General features: G+C 48.6%; 2 protein-coding genes across 2 annotated transcripts in view; both read right to left on the bottom strand.

Moving 5' to 3' along the window:
- Positions 1–698: 698 nt before the first annotated feature.
- On the bottom strand, positions 699–11,493 carry KCNK7 (potassium two pore domain channel subfamily K member 7). Its single transcript, XM_083478059.1, has 3 exons — positions 11,098–11,493; positions 4,397–4,792; positions 699–3,376 (listed from the first exon to the last, which is right to left on the bottom strand). The coding sequence occupies exons 1-3, from the start codon at positions 11,423–11,425 to the stop codon at positions 3,159–3,161; spliced, it is 942 nt and encodes a 313-aa protein (XP_083334185.1). The 5' UTR covers positions 11,426–11,493; the 3' UTR covers positions 699–3,158.
- Positions 11,494–14,184: 2,691 nt separating this feature from the next.
- The window catches only part of MAP3K11 (mitogen-activated protein kinase kinase kinase 11), a 30,608-nt gene continuing 27,974 nt past the window's right edge, over positions 14,185–16,818 (bottom strand). Inside the window, exon 10 of the mRNA XM_083478543.1 lies at positions 14,185–15,996. Within this exon, the coding sequence (XP_083334669.1) occupies positions 15,557–15,996 (440 nt within the window). The 3' untranslated portion in view covers positions 14,185–15,556. The remainder of the gene's footprint in view (positions 15,997–16,818) is intronic.

The following is a 16,818-nucleotide window of genomic DNA, read 5'->3' as shown; positions in this document are numbered from 1 at the left end:
AAGTCTTTGAACACTTTCTGTGAGGTACAGCTATAGAACGTTGGTGAACAGTCCCCCTTCCGTGTGGCAACTGAGAGCTTGGCAGGGGTATCAAAAGAACAGGAAATGCTATATGCTGTTAGAACAAAGTAAGCAGGAAGGCCATGGGCTTATCAGAACGAAGGCCTAAAGGTATGGCGGTATTGCACAAAGGTCTGAGGAACTACAATTCAAATCCCTAGTCGGTTGTGGAGCTTACTCTGTAACCTTGAGCCATTCAGCACCTTTTAGCCTAGGAGGTAAGCAAAATATGCGACACTTTCGAGGTCCTCCTGTGGTGCTCACAAAGCCTCTGAACATACCACCCCCCACTTAGTGCCCCCTTGGACACGAGGTTGTGAGGCTGGTTACCTTTTTCTCCCTCAAAAGGTACCTAGAGCTGAAGGAGGAAGTGGGGCTCTTTCCCACTTCCTTCTGAACTTTCACATGTTTTTCAGGGCTCAGATTACTGGATACGCCTTTAACACAGATCCTTTAGGGAAAGTTAAATTTGTTTGAATGCACTTACTTTGTAGGGGGAGGGGAAGCGGAGATAGGAACCATGTGCACTACCTTGAGCTCCTTGGAGGAAAGACTGGATATAAAGGGAATTAGGTACATAAATAAGCAGGAATCAGAGAAAATGGGGTAGAGAATACAGGAAAGAGGACAAGGGGCGATAGAGATGGCAGGGGCGTTTATTTCTGGCATCATGCAGGCACTGGGTTGGGAAACAGCCCTTGTCCCTTGACTAGGCAGGAGCAAAGACTTCTGTGAAGTGGGCTGTACCACCTCCAGTTTTCGCTCTTGGCTTGTTACAATCAGTCAGCTTTTTTCCACTTGTTGTCCAATCTCATCTTTGTGCTAATTGACTGGGTAAGCTGTATAAATAAGTGAGAACTCATTACTCTAACCCTCTTTCTCCTCTGCTAGTGGATTGTGACCCTCACCAATTGCTGCAAGGGAACTGCCCTCCTCTGAAAGAGTCACACAGACTATTTATTTAACTGCCTTTCTGTGCTGCCCCCAAACCCAACATTCTCTGGGTGGTTTCCAGAATCACTACTCTTTTTTTTAGTTCTCCCACCCTTCCTCCCAAAGGACACCAGGGTGGGGTAAAAATAATTAAAAAAAAAAAGAATAGGAAAAATATATTCTTATATTTTAAGTACCAGTGTTGCTGACAACGATACATAAAGTGCCTTGACTTACTCATGCAGCCAGAATAATTACCCTTTTGACAGCCAGATAAACATAACTGCACCGTCTTTGTTCAGGTACCTGAAGCCGAGGAACCAAATGCAGCCCTCGAGGCCTCTGTGTTTGGCCCTTTGGAATCTGCCCAGGCTACAAATCCTCTTCTCAACTGTGGCTTTCACCCTAGTGTTTTGCTAGACAGGAAAATGCTCTCAAACTCTGCTAACACCTTGTGCTTTCCTGGTTGGTGGATACAGGAGTGAATGTAGAAACTCACCTGCCGTACAAAGGTAAAATTTGCATTCGTTGCTTGGCTTTCTTTTGCTTCTGGCCCTGCGCCGCCTCTGGCATGTGGCCCCTGGAAGGCTGCCACAAAGGGAGTGTGGTCCTTGAAAATGGTTCTTGTCTGTGATGCAGGTCTCCAGAAAGTAGTGGACATAAAAAGAGGAGCCTTGATGTATCACACTAAAGGCCCATTCAGCCTAGTACTCTGTTCTTCCAGTGGCCAGCCTTCTGTCTCCAAGAAGCCCACAAGCAGGGCCTGAGCACAACAGCTGTCTCCACACTACACCTTCCTCTGACAACATAATCACAGAATCGTTGGCAGTGTCCTCTAGTCCAACCCCCTGCAGTGCAGGAATCTCAGCTAAAGCATCCCAGGCGGATGGTCATCCAATCTCTGCTTAAAAACCTCCAGGGAAGAAGAGTCCACCATCTCCCGAGTGAGATGGTTCCACTGTCAAACAGCTCTTACTGTCAGAAAGTTCTTCCTGCTGTTTAGTCAGAATCTCCCTTCTTGCAACTTTAAGCCATTGGTTCGAACCCTACCCTCCAGAGCAGGAGAAAAGAAGCTTGTTCCCTCTTGCATGCAGCAGCCTTTGAGATATTTGAAGATGGCTCTCATATCTCCTCTCAGTCTCCTCTTTTCCAGGCTAAACATACACAGAGTGGGAAACATCTCAAAATCGACTGGGAGGAGCATACAAGGCCTCCCCATCCAAACCACGGCTTTCCTTCCTTGTATGTGTGGAAGCTTTAAAAATTACTGTGTGTGGTGCAGCCTAATAGCTATGCATGTTGAGGGATTTTCATGGCTACTGCATCTCTTAGGTTCTAAGGTGCTGGGGGGGGCACATTCACACCATATACAGTACTTAAAGCACTAAGGTACCACTTTAAAAGCTGTGACTTCCCCCAAAGAATCATGGGAGCTGTAGTTTGTTAAAGATGCTGAGAGTTTAGGAGGCCTGTATTCCCCTCCCAGAACTACAATTCTCATCATTCTTGGGAAGACGGGTCGATTGATAAACCACTCTGGGAATTGCAGCTCTGTGAGAGGAAAGGGGGTCTCCTCTTTTCACCCTTAACAAACTACAGCTCCCAGAATTCTCTGGGGGAAGCCATGTGGCATCACTTACGTTGTGAATGTGGACCGAGAAAGAACGAAGGAGAGTTCTATGTGAGTCTAGGAGGTGCTGTCAAATTTGCACTGCTTCCTGGATTCACCTTTTTAGAAGAGCGATTGGACATAGATCAACTATGCTTGAATGGAGTCATCCCACAGAATCACAAAGCGCTGCATTTGAGGAGAGGGTACAGTTCTTGCTGTTTGTTTTCCCTTTCCCCCCCTAGAGGAAATATGGGCTTTCTACTTGTGGCTTCTCCGTGCGCTGCAAAGCCTTTGCTTCCTCTCTGCATTCTTCTCTATCACATGTAATCTTCCTCACTAGGGTGCAAATTTTACATCAGTTAAATTTGCACCTTGCCTTTCTGCCAAATGGCGCTTAGAGCAGTTCAGTTAACAACAACAACAACAATACAAATATAATAAAATACAATAAAATAGCAAGAACGTAAATAAAGACAAGTAAAGCATCCATCAACAGAGTCACCCGTTAAAACCAACGGTGACTGGGGGAGGGTTGGCTCCCCCCCAGGAGATGTCAAGTGGCACCTCTTTCCATAGGCACATCTTGGGAAGTGGAACCAGACACTGTGGCCAAGGCAAGCTGGTCTCTGGCCAAGATCTCCAGACGGTCGTCGTCCTCCTGGGATGGGTCACTGGCAGGAGCGAAGAAACGCACAAAAGCCCGGACTTCCTGTAGCTGATAGGCCGTCTCAAGAGTCACAAGCATGGCCAATAAGCCAACAAGGAGATAGCCTGGTGTGTGTGTGTGTGAAAATAAAGGTCAGTGAGGGAGGGGCAGAATTATTTTTTTTTAAAATCTCCCCACCTGATCTTGGGCATGGTCGTAGCATTTCCTAATCACGATGCCCCCCTTTATAGGCCCTTTCCACAGGAAACCAAGCTACTAGTCCTCATTGTTTCAGTTCCCCCATTTGACAATATTTTGTACCTTGCCTCCCCTTTCATTTCTCCCTTTGACCTCCCACCCATGCCTCACCTACCTACCCATCCTCTTGACTGCTTCTCTCATGGCCAGTCTCCCCTACCTCAGCCCCTGATCTCTCACCCCACGTTTGCTATGGAGGTCTTAATCCAGATTGTAAGCCATTTGGGGCAGAGACAACATTGCAACTAGGTTCACCTGCCACCTTTGTTATATATTTTTAGGCACCGGGAGAAAACGTTCCTCTTCAACCAGGCCTTTGGCTGATTAATATTTTATACCCTTTTAAATGTGTCTGTGGGAAGGGGGAGGTTATTGTTTTGCTATTTTGTTTTACTTATTTACTTATTTTTATCCTGCATTTGATTCAGTGAACAGTATTGAACTCTTACAAATGAAGGGCGGAACAACAACAACAATGTTCTAGCTCGCATCCACTGCAAAAAGTGCATTGTGAAAGTTGCTTCTACTTCTGTTTCAAACGCTGCAGAAGGTCAATAGTCCCTATTTTACAGACTAAGCGGAAATCTGAGCCCATCTGCTTGGTCGAGCCCATTAGCTAAGTGGGGATTTGAACAGCTTCTGGCTAGTTTAAATGCCTGACGAGAGAGAGACTTAGAAGGAAGTTTTCCTTGAAGCTTAAACCTTCAACCTTAACACTTTATTCCCAACCAGTAGTGCAATGGCAAATTCAGAAATGCAGGGTCCCTTCATGGTGGGAACAGCCATGTCCCCTTCTAAGATTCCATAACTAAGAAGATAACAGTGATCTTATAATTACGCATTAATAACAATTAATAAGTGTGCAGCAGCGCCGCCTAGTGACTTACAAGTGATGCTAAGCTCGTAGAGCTCGTGCAGAGGCGGCTGTGAGCTCCCTCGCGGCACGTAGTCGCCCAGGCCGATGGTGCTGAGGGAGATGAAGCAGAAATACACCGACTCCAGGAAGTTCCAGCTGCCCTCCAGGGCCCAGAAGCAGATGGCAGGGATGAGGATGAAGAGCCCCAGGGTGGCCAGCCCCAGCCCCATGGCGTGGACAAGGGCCACGCGGGCCAGCGGGAAACCCCAGCGTGTCTGGATGTACCGGACGGGACGGTGGCTGAGGAGGGGCAGAAGGTGCTGGAGCAGGCAGGCCAGGAGCAACAGGGTCATGGGGATGCCCAGCAGCGAGTACAGGATGCAGAATATTTTGCCCAAAGCCGAGAGAGGGACCGTGTGTCCATAACCTGTGGGCGAGAGGAACAGGCGCCGCTGCATGAGTCTCCGCTAAGTGGCCTACCTTCCCACAGGCCAGACCCACCTGCTAGGCTATACCCTACTTCTTTGCACCTTCCTTGGGTGTTTTTTTCCTGGTGGGAATATGTCTTTGAACTCTGACGACGTCTCACAGAATGAGGATAGAGCTCCAGGTGTTGCCTTTCAGCTAGATCTGCTATGTTTGGTGCAAATGATTTGGAGTGCACCCATATCTGCTTTTGGAGTGCATGGGTGCAGGCAGGATTGATGCTGGGTGGGGGGCAGGACACCCACCTGTGACCATCCTCTGCCTAGCAGATTTGGAACGAAATGCCTCAACAAGTTGTTTCTTCCGAACCCAAGTGCTCAGAAAAATCTGTCAAAATCTTTCTATAGTTTCTACTTTTACTTAAGTGTTTTTATTTATTTGATTGATTTTGGGGCAGGGGCAGCTGCCCATGTCAGATTGATTTGCATTGTGTTTTCCTTGTTGTACGTAACAGAATTTGCACGCCAGTCTCTTGAAACAGAAGCCCCTTGCATTTTCAGTATTCCTAAATGCTTAGCTTGGGATCACACAGAACAAGGCAACCTCAATGTTCTTCCTATGCGCCTTCTCCAGAGTGACCCTAGGAGCCAATCCTCACTGGCTGATTCTCCGCCTTTTACTTTGATTGGCTGCAGTCAGCACAATGAATGGGAGTGCATCTTCTTAGCGGCTAAAGAGCTCCCCTTTCGCACTGTTTTGGTGGCTCTAGGGTGCTGGAGGCAGGGTCCCTGCTGCAGAAATAGTAATGTGCCTTTGACCCTCCCCAACCACTGACCTCCCGGCCACTACACCTCTGGGTATAAGGGTGTTTTAAATGCATGGTGTGCCAGAAACCATCACACCAAGTGCTTCTTCTGGTTATAATAAAATCATTGCCTCCCTGTAGCTTTCTAAAAGTCTTCTGCAAAATGGGATGGGCCGCTCTGGCCTCCTCTGTAATTTAAGCACTAATCTAGGCGTGTCGGTATGGTGAATTTTCCAGATAGGGTGATCTGGATTAACTCCAGGATGTCGGTGTTTTTGAGCTTTTTTATTCTGGAAGAATGAACTGGCATAATAACAGTCTGTCTATGCAATTTGCTGATAGGCTAGGGACAATTTTGCATCTCTTGCCTATTATTATTATTATTATTATTATTATTATTATTATTATTATTATTATTGTTTGTTGTTGTTGTTGTTGTTGTTGTTGTTGTTGTTGTTTTTATTTATTTATTCATTTCTTTATTGCCATAATTTATAACCTGCCCTTCAGGGCAGGTTACAATTAAGACACAACTTTAATATAAAAAACACAATATAAAAAACAGAATAATGCACAATTAGGTTTGCCACATTTCAGAAAGTAGAAATCAGGTCACAAAACTGTTGAGCCCTTTTTTTAAAAAAATAAAAAAAATCTCAACGAAAAATAAAGCTATTTTAAGTAAATCTAACAAAATCTACACTTCCGACATGGGAAGTCCCAGACATTTATGCGATTTCTGCCTGGACACTGTTTCCGACAGCCAAATCCTGGCTATGTCCGGGAAATTCTGGACGTATAGCAACCCTATCACAATATTAAAAACAGTTAAAAAACAAAAATAAACATAAAAAAGAAGGTGGTTCCTAAAAATATACTGTGTTAAGAAGTCAGAGGCCAGAATGAAGAGGGGCGTCTTCAGCGTTCAGTGAAAGCTGGATAAAGAAGCTGTGGGGAGGGAGTTCCACAACTTAGGGGCTGCCCCAGAGAAGGCCCTCTCCCAGGCTGCCATCCCACCAAGTTTCTGAGGGCAATAGATCAATCAAGAGGGACCTGTAGGGAAGGAAGCAGATCACTTGGGAGCTGAGGAGTTTAGGGCCTTAATGTGAGCACCTTGAATGAGGCCTGGAAACAGCTGTTTTAAAGCAGGGGCTATCTGAGATCTGGCTGCTGTATTTTGGACCAATTGAAGTTTCTGAGTTGTCTTTCATACCCTCCCAACATTTTTCCAATGAAAATAAGGATGTCCTATTCCATCATCATCATCATAGTTTGATTATTTATACCCCAGCCATCTGACTGAGTTGCCCCATCAACTCTGGGCTGTTTCCAACATATATAAAAAACATAACAAAACATTAAACATTAAAAAACTTCCCTATATAGGGCTGCCTTCAGATGTCTTCTAAAGGTTGTAGAGTTTCTTATTTCCTTGGCTCAGGAGTTGCATAACACCATAGCCTCTGACATTTCTCCAATGAAAATAGGGATGTCCTAAGGAAAAGGGGGGCATTCCGGGATCAAATCAGAAAACCAGGATGGTTTCTGTAAATCTGGGACTGTCCCTCTGGTGAAGTGGCCAGAGCTGAAAAAAGGCACTCTTGCCACCAAGGCCAGTTGAGGCTCCATTGACAGTGCAGGAGGACGCCAAACTGCAGATTTACTCCTTCCTGGAGAGAGCAATTCCATGCAGGGCAGGCCGCCTTTCAGACATTAATCATTCTGATTGTGTGTGCAGAACTATTTTGAAGTATGTTAAAGGGCAACTGACCCAGGTCGCGTTATCTTTGCGTCTGTAGTCATACGAGGGTGGGGCTTTTTCTGCTTTTGGTTTTGCCCAGCTGATCCTCAGCTGCAGGTATAAAATACGGAGGAACCAGCACCATTCATTTGTCACCCCAAAACACCACCACCACCTTCTTCTGATGTTTAGCATCATTTGGGAGGGCCATAACTTAAGTGACAGCGGTATAAGGCATTTGATCCTGCACATCTTAACGCCTCTACTGCCATACAAAAGCTCATTTCCTCTTTGTACTTTGTGGATGGGGAGCTGGAGCTGGTTGGTGGGCTGGATCCTGACTTCCTCCAAGCCTCTTGGACCATTTTCGCAGGGGAGGTGGGACTGCCCACCTGTCAATCACCTGATGCCACCATGAAACCAAACTGCTGGCCAAAGCACAGGGGATTGCAGGCACCAATGGCCAGCTGTGCTTTCTGAAAACAACCATCTGCACCCAGTTCTTTCTATTGAATAAAGTCGCCTCGCCTTCCCCAACCAGGGGCATTCCAGCTGCTTTGCATCACAATTCCCACCCTTCTGTAGGAGTGTGATACAGTTTTTGGCTATCTATGGATCAGCACTTGCAGAAGAAGTTGCATTATGGCACAGGAAAAATGCTATTCCCTGACCTCTGCACGTGGTTAAGGTGCCACCCTAAGGCCACTGTTTCTATGGACTGTTAACATTTTGGGAACTCTGTTCATAATTTGCAAAGAACGTATTTGCTCATGTTTTCTGGAAAGGTGGAATAACATGTCCAAACAAAGCTCATCCATGGATGTACCCAGTTTGAAAAAGAACATGAAATGGGTGTGTGTTAGCCAGGAAAGAGCAACCTCCATTCTAATTTGTTTTGTGGAACGGTAATGCAGTGTGCTATTGTTCTGCATTATCCTGACACTGAGAATCTAACGTGCCCTCTAGGATAATAAAGGCTTTTCATTACTATTAGCCCATGGCGACCTGATGGCTCACTGCCTTTAAGAGTTGGAATCAGGCCATGTTCCTAGATACACATGGTTAGGCAGGATCACGAGAACTAAGTGTGGCACCCTCTTCTGTGCTGCGTCGCGAGTGTGGTTCTGGGCACCAGATTTTGTAAAGGGTGTTGACAAACTGGAGCACGTCCAGAGGAGGGCAGCCAGGCAAGTGAGGGGGTCTGGAAACGAATTACTGTGTGGAATAAAGCTGGTTATGTTTAGTCTGTGAAGAGAAGATGAAGGGGAGGCACGATAGCCATCTTCAGATATCTGAAGGGCTTCCTCACAGAAGATAGAGTGAGCAGACTTGCTCTCTGCTGCACCAGGGGGCAGGTCCAGAACGAAGGAGTGGGAATGGCACAGAAGCAGATTTTGGCTAAACAATGGGAGAAACTGCCTAGCAGAATGAGCTGTCTGACAGTGGAACAGTCTGCCTTGGGAGATGGGGGCTCTCCTTTGCTGGAGGTGCTTAAACAGAGTCTGTCAGGCCAAGATGCTGCATTGGGAGGTAGCAGCCTCCGTGTTTCAGCTGATGCTCTCCTTGCAAGTTTCATGCCCTGAGCAAGGGGTTGGGCCTAGATGACTTCCAGGATCCCTTCCCCTTTTAAAAACTCTTTGGGTTAAAATCATAGAGTTGGAGGAGACCCTGGGGTTGTAATGTTAGTTATTCTTAGAGCAGACACACTGAACGCACTGGAATTACTAGTTTAGGCCCCTACATATCAATGGGTTTACTCTGAGGATGCGGCCTAACCTTGGATGCGGCATTCTGACTTTGGATATAGGGTTTGGGAACCCTTTGTTTGGGGGATTAATTTTTGTCTTCCTCAAGCAGAGATAAGCAGGAGTGAGCCCACCACTGCGACAACTCAAATGGAATAGAATAACAGAATCATAGAACTGCATACCCTCTAACATTTCTCCGATGAAAATAGGGACATCCCATTCCGTAATTTTAATTTTACTATTTATACCCCACACATCTTAGTGGGTTGCCCCAGCCACTCTGAGCAGCTTCCAACATATTTAAAAAACATAATAAAACATTTAACATTAAAAAACTTCCCTATACAGGGCTGCTTTCAGACGGCTCAGGGGTCGTATAACTCCAAATCCTCCAATATTTATCCAGTGAAAATAGGGGCATCCTAAGGAAAAGTGGGACATTCCAGGATCAAATCAAACCGGGATGGCTTCTCTAAATCAGGGACACTTGGAGGGTCTGGAATTGGAGAATTGGAAGGTACCCTGAGGATCATCTAGTCCAACCCCCCGCAATGCAGAAACGTGCTGCTGTCCCATACAGGAATCGAACCCACAACTGTGGTGTTATCAACACTATGCTCTAGCCAGCTGAGCTACCCAGTGGAGGAAACCCTTCTCCACGCAGCTGTTTTTATCTATAGTCTTGGTTTTTACTGGCATTTGTATTTGCTCTTCAGTTTTAATGCTGGCACATTTTATACCCACGTTATGTTTACACTGATTGCAAAGTCCTGGCAAGATATAAATGACTGATAATACTTTTGTTTTGTTTATAAAGGCTTGAGTCAATGTATGTGGTGGACATGCACATGTGGGTCAGTTCTGGGAGGAAGTATTTGTTGAAATAAAAGCAATTACTAGGCAAAATACCTGTAAATGCCCAGTTCTTGCATTGCTCAATTTATTTAAACCAACAACTTAATCCCTTAATAAGTTATATTTTATTAGTGGCCAGGCTTTTTGGTTAGCATAAACTATATATTCCCCTCTACACGAATGTTTATCAGGGATTTCTGATGCATTACCTTAACTTCATCTTCTGGTTTAGATTGGGGTGTTTTATTTTTTTAAAATTTTTTTTGCTTGCTTGTATGACATTGTAAGGTGTTGTAAGACTATAACAACATACCTCATAAATGGCCAACATGCCTTTAAATTACCATTAGGTAAATAAATGAAAGGGATGTTTCTCTGTGCAAAGCTTGCCATGCAGAAGGAACCTCAGTGAGCAGAGTGCCTGGCATGGCATACAGAAAGATGCAGGTTCAATCCCCAACATCGCCAGCTCAAAGGATCAGGGAGCAGGTGAGAGCAAAAGACCTTTGTTTGCAGGGGACTTTAGCCAGCCACTGCCAGGCATGGGGCAAGAGGCTCTCCTGTAGCACCATCATCATTAATTCTGCCTTTTTGTCCCATCTTTTCCTCCAAGGAGCTCAAAGGGGTGTACAGTGGTACGTTGGGTTAAGTACTTAATTCGTTCCCGTTCTTAACCTGAAACTGTTCTAAACCTGAAGCACCACTTTAGCCAATGGGGCCTCCTGCTGCCGCCGCGCCGCCAGAGCATGATTTCTGTTCTCATCCTGAAGCAAAGTTCTTAACCCAAGGTAATATTTCTGGGTTAGCAGAGTCTGTAACCTGAAGCGTATGTAACCCGAGGTACCACTGTACATGGTTCTCCTCCTTTCCATTTAATGCCCACAACAACCAGACTGAGAGGCAGTGACTGGCCCACGGTCACCCAGCGAGCTTCATGGCCAAGTGGGGATTTGAACCCTGGTCTAGCTGCACCACAGTGGCTCCCCTCCCAACAGCTGGGCGGTCAGGACGGTTCCTCCATCCTTGCTGCCTGAGACTGGATCAGGGAGCTGTGTGCTTGGGCAGCCGAGGGCAGCTGGAGTCTCTCCCGGTTGGTTTTCTGCCTGCGCCGCTCCAAAAGGAAAGGGATGCCCCCCGGGCTGAGCTCGACGACCTACCTGTGGTGGTGAGGACGCTGGCGGTGAAGAAGAGCGCCGAGGTGAACTCCCAGTTCTCGTCTCCGGAGACGTTGCCCAGGCCGGAGACGCCGTAGTTGCCGGCGTCGATGAGGCGCTCCAGGAGGCCGGCCAGCCTCTCCTCCGACAGGCACGCGTGGTGCTCGGCCAGCAGGCGGGCGCGGGCGTCGTGCAGGGCGGCCAGCAGGGCTCGCTCGGGAGGCGCCTCCAGGCCCGCGAAGACGGCGGCGCCCACCAGCAGGAAGAGCCCGTAGGCGCCCAGCAGCAACCCGTAGCGCCACGACGGCGGCACGGCCGGACACAGCGCCATCCTCGACGGCCCGACCCTTCCCTCTCCCAGCAAGCGAGCCAGCAGCCTCTTCTCACCTGTCCCAGGTGAGCTGGCCTCAGCCCAGGGCGCGGCAACCGGTTCCTTCTCCCCGTGACGCACAGCTGCTTTAACCCTCGCAGCTCGGCTTCCCGGGCGCGCCGTCTAACTTTGCACAATTCATGGCATCCAGCCTCAGCGAGAGTGCGCTTCTATGCCCAGAGAGGACGCAAGAAGAGCAAAAAGGACCCTTTTTGGCCGGGGGGAAGGGGGTGTCTCCGGCTCAATCCCAGGCTTCTGCGGGTAGCGCTGGGCAAAGAACACGAGAGCTGCTGCCAGCTAGTGTTTTCCCCACCATAGTCAAAGAGCCTTGCATATAGGAAGTGTCAGGATCAATTTCCGCGCATCTCCAGGTGTCTTAAACTGGACACGGTATTCTAGTTGAGGTCTGACTAGCAGAACTCTTGCTTCCTGTCACTTAAAGAACATCGGAAGCAGGAGTCAAGATTCACGGGTCCGTCTCTCTCTGTTGTCTACACTGGCCGGCTGACAGTTTCAGACCTACCTGTGAGATGCCTGGGATTGAACCTGGGAGAGTCTACACACAAAGGAGGTGCTCTATTAATGCAGTCCAAAACCACACTGGCCATTTTTGCTGCTGCTTCACAGATTAGTATTTTCGTGCATTTTGCATTAGTATATAGAACATAGGGACGTGGGTGGCGCTGCGGGTTAAACCACAGAGCCTAGGGCTTGCTGATCAGAAGGTCAGTGGTTCGAATCCCCGTGACGGGGTGAGCTCCTGTTGCTTGGTCCCAGCTCCTGCCAACCTAGCAGTTCAAAAGCACGTCAAAGTGCAAGTAAATAGGTACCGCTCCGGCGGGAAGGTAAACGGCATTTCCGTGCGCTGCTCTGGTTCTCCAGAAGCGGCTTAGTCATGCTGGTCACATGACCCTGAAGCTGTACACCGGTTCCCTCAGCCAATAAAGCGAGATGAGCGCCGCAACCCCAGAGTCGGCCATGACTGGACCTAATGGTCAGGGGTTCCTTTACCTTTACTATATAGAACATGCCATGGAAGGGGAAACTGTGCTCCCCCCCCCCCATTCTGACCCACCTCCACAAGTAGAAGGGTGATCTTCTGAAGAGTGGGGGGTCCCGTGGTCATGGTGAGGTCTCTGTGTATTTCAGAACTCTTGAAAATCATGGTTATAAAACATGCCTCCTTGAGTATTGGAGTCTACAAGACCATATTGTCACTCTAACTTGCCTTTGGCAGTGATTTTTTTTGGGTGGGTAGCTAGCACACTCACCCCCTCCATTTTTAACAACTTTCAAGCATTTAATAGTGATTTTACCCTCTTGGCTCTGCCCTTCAACTTCCTTTTTTAACCAATTTCCTCATTTTGAGGAACTTTCCTCTTTTGAAATCAAACATGGCTGTGTTGGATTTTATTGGCAACTGGACAGTTACATGGATATTTAATAGTGTTAAGAGGGGCAGGTGGGGCTTGTCAACCTGGGGAGGTAGCCCACCTAGGCGAAGGAAAACTCTGCTCTTAAACCTCTGCTGCCTTATGGAATACCTTCAGGAGAAGAAAAGGCTAAGGAGTAAGCCTTACACAAATTCAGAGTCTCCAATACGGTCAGATGGCTCCTTGTACGCCCCCTTCTGGCAAGCTGGTGCTGAACATATTGCTCTGCTTTCCTTTGGACCACATCATGAGGCCGGGAGTGGGGATCTTGTCGTCACTTCAAGGCTGCTAAAAGCAGCAGTTTGACTTCACCCCCTAAAGCACACTCCATTGTGTCTCGAGACAGATGGATGCCAACGGTATTATTGTCACTGCTCCCAATTGGCTTGACAATACATATTGTGTCCGGTCCTGGGCATCACTCAGGATAAAATCCAGGGTCAGTACACCAGCTGTCATTTAGGGTATAGGAGCCAACTCCTAGGGGCTGAGGTCCCTTCGCCCCCTCCTCCGACAAAATATTTAACCACACAGCCCTCTTGGAACCTTTCTTGACCTGTGGCATAGACTCCAACCGAGTTTCTAACACTCTGCTTTTAAAGAACTTCCCTTTTCCCCTCCCAATTCTCAGTTACAGTACTGAGTGCCCTGTGAAGAGGGATTGGTTGTTATTCCACAAGGCGAATAGGGGTCTCCTAACAACTCTCAGCACCCTAAACAAACTACCCTTCCTAGGATTATTTGTGGGAGGAAGCTGTGACTGTTTAAAGTGGTTCTAGTTACAGGTAGGTAGCCGTGTTGGTCTGCCGTAGTTAAAACAAAATAATAATAATAATAATAATAATAATAATAATAATAATAATAATAATAATTCCTTCCATAAGCACCTTTAAAGTGGTGTCGTAGTGCTTTGAATGGGAATGTGGCCGAAGTTCCAAGTTATCACAAATGCAGGCATGGAATATAGTGATACCTCGGGTTAAGTACTTAATTCGTTCCAGAGGTCTGTTCTTAACCTGAAACTGTTCTTAACCTGAAGCACCACTTTAGCTATTGCTTTAGTACTATTTCTGGGTTAGCAGAGTCTGTAACCTGAAGCGCATGTAACCTAAAGCATATGTAACCCGAGGTACCACTGTAAGACAAGGCTGCTGTTTTGACTTTTGCAGATGCCAGTCACCAGATTAAACACGGAAGGAGTTTGCGCTCTCTCTCTCACCCTGACCCACACCCACTGTTAGGGAGGTGTTGCAGACCCCCTTTATGGACCATGGGAGACACATGGGATGGAGGCAGCAATCAGAGGTTTATTTGGTCTCATTTCACAGGCTTGGCCCGTCGTCGCAAGTTGAGATTGGGCCTGACACAGGTGGCTCCCTCGTGGAGCGGGAGAAGGTGCACGAGGGAGCCTGGCACTCACATGTGAATTTCAAGTAGGGTGGGGAGAGGGGAGAGGCGGACACAGTAGAATTGCACATTCAAAGTGCTAGTGGCTGTCAGGCTCCAACCAGGAAAAAGCACTGCTTTTTTTCGTTGCAAGTGCAGCCCGTTGCAAGACATTCTTTGCTTTCCTCTTACACGTCCACATCAAAAGACGGGCACCAGCAGGTGGGGCAATCTGGCTCCAGTGTGTACCCCCACTCTGGGCTATCTCCTCTCATGTTTGTGCAATGTGGCTCGCTCTTGAATGCTGCAGAGCATCCTCAGACCTGCTTGGGTCAAGATAGCCATGGCAGGCTCCCCTCCTTGCATAAAGCGGGAGGAGCGATGCCCATTTTGGGGACAAAGGATACAGAGAAAGGAGAGTGGAGTCTTGCTTGCTTCACAGGCTCTCCATGCCAGCCTTGGCCAACTTGGGAGTCTGCCAGATGTTTTGGACTACAATTCCCATCAGCGCTTGCTGGCTATGGGATGATGGGAGTTGTTGTCCAAAACATCTGGGGGGCTCCAGGTTGGACAAAGCTGCTCCACCTCCTGCCCCTGCATTCAGTGGAGAGAGAGCCACTAAGGCCTAGTCATGGAAAGGGGGAGCTGTGCCCCTCACGGTGAATCGAGAATCAGTACGCAATAAAGACAATAGCTGCCAGCGAGCGAGCCTGGCCAACGCAGGGGTCGTGGAAGCCCCACAAGCCATTCCAGCAAAGGTGGAGGAGAGGAGAGTGACTTGCCAGCGTGGGTCTGACCGGTTAGTGTTCATTTCATGGAGGGGCGTGAGAAAGGGCTCTCCGCTCTCCCTCACCCCCACCCCCCACCCCCTGCCCAATATACACAACCCCTCATCACTTCCGTGGGGCACTCAATACTATCCCGTGGTTTGACATCCCTGAAGGAATCGGCTGAGAAAGAAGCAAAGTCTTCCCAACACTGTTGAGGTTAAGGCGCTCAGTGAATGGAAAGTGGGGAGGAAGGGAAGAAGGTACTCAGGTGTGTGTGGGGGGGTGCCCACCTCCCCCCTATGGCATGGGGAAAAAACCCTCTCCCCCTTGGACAGCGATTCCCGTCTCCCCTTTCGACAGCAAGCCCATGCTCCCAGCCTTCGACTACATTTGCAGCCTCATGTCCAATCACAGTTGAGCGTGGGGTTCAAAGTTCAAGGCGCCAACTTCCTGAACGAAAAGGTGCTTCGGGAAGGCGGGACCTCCTTCTTTTGCTTTTCCCTTCACTTTGGGGCCGTCCGTCCTTGAGCGGATGCAGCTGCTGTCCACCACGGCAGCTCCTCTTCGGGCGGGAGTGGCCGGGAGGTCTGGCGCGGCAACGGAGAAGGGCTGAGCCGCCCGGGTGGAGCCAATCTGGACGCAATGAGGAAGGGGTCAGGGGTGGCTGGCGCTGTTGGCTCCCTCGGGGCTGAGAAGTCCCCACAGGCAAAGGGATCGGGAGCCGCAAAAGGATTGGTCCTTTCAGGACCCAGTGGCTTGAACTGGCGCGGCCCCAGGCGAGGGGACTGGACTGGGGAGGAGCGGGCCCCAGAAGACACAAAGCTCCAGGGGTCGATGCGGCTGCGGACGGGAGAAGGGCGGGGCCTGGAGATGAGGCTGGCGTGTGGGGAGGGGCGGGGGGAGCGGGGGCTGCGGGGGGAGGAGGGAGAAGGGAGAGCACCATCTGTAAGGAACAGAGAGCATAAGCACATGTTAGCCATGATGCCCCTAACTCAAGCGGAAAGAAACCCTGGAGGGAACTGGAATCTGGTTGTGAAACATCAAAAAACTATACAGTGGTACCTCGGGTTAAGAACTTAATTCGTTCTGGAGGTCTGTTAACCTGAAACTGTTCTTAACCTGAGGTACCACTTTAGCTAATGGGGCCGCCGCGCCACCAGAGCACAATTTCTGTTCTCATTCTGAAGTAAAGTTCTTAAGCTGTGGTATTATTTCTGGGTTAGCGGAGTCTGTAACCTGAAGCGTCTGTAACCTGAAGCGTCCGTAACCTGAAGCATCTGTAACCTGAGGTACCACTGTATTCAGCCATGCTGCAGCCTTTTACGCTGGTTTAACACCCAGAGATTCGGCTAAGGCCTCCGTCCTATGAAGACAGGAAGCTACGATACCACTATAAACTCCCCAAAGAATCCTGGGGGCTGTAGTCTGTTAAGGATGCTCAGAGTTGTCAGGAGACCCTTATTTCCTCTCACAGAATCACAGGGAACTCTGGGAATGGTAGCTCTGTGAGGGGAATAAGGGGGTCCTCTAACAATACTCAGCTCCCATAATTCCTGGGGGGAAAGCGGGGACGGTTTAAAGTGGCACTTTAACTGCGCCAATGTGGCCCAAGTCCACTGACCCGTCTAGCATTGTCTACAAAGACAGGTATCAGCTCTCTGGGGCGCAGACAGAGGGACAATTTCAAGCCCTAGCTGGAGATGACAGTGGGGCTGACCCACTGCCTGCAAAGCGTCTGCTCAGCCTCTGAGCTGCAGCCCTCATC

This window comes from Podarcis liolepis (genome assembly GCF_965112155.1).
Source record: "Podarcis liolepis genome assembly, chromosome: 15".
In the NCBI taxonomy this organism is placed as follows: domain Eukaryota; kingdom Metazoa; phylum Chordata; class Lepidosauria; order Squamata; family Lacertidae; genus Podarcis; species Podarcis liolepis.
This window is presented reverse-complemented; position numbering and strand designations above follow the sequence as displayed.

What these genes read in the sequence shown, in the direction of transcription:
- KCNK7 (XM_083478059.1), bottom strand. Translation starts at nt 11,425, where the DNA reads ATGGCGCTGTGTCCGGCCGTGCCGCCGTCGTGGCGCTACGGGTTGCTG. An exon ending in CAGCGTCCTCACCACCACAG is followed by an intron (nt 4,793 to 11,097) that starts GTAGGTCGTCGA and finishes TCTCGCCCACAG; the next exon opens with GTTATGGACACACGGTCCCT. An exon ending in CTACGAGCTTAGCATCACTT is followed by an intron (nt 3,377 to 4,396) that starts GTAAGTCACTAG and finishes CACACACACCAG; the next exon opens with GCTATCTCCTTGTTGGCTTA.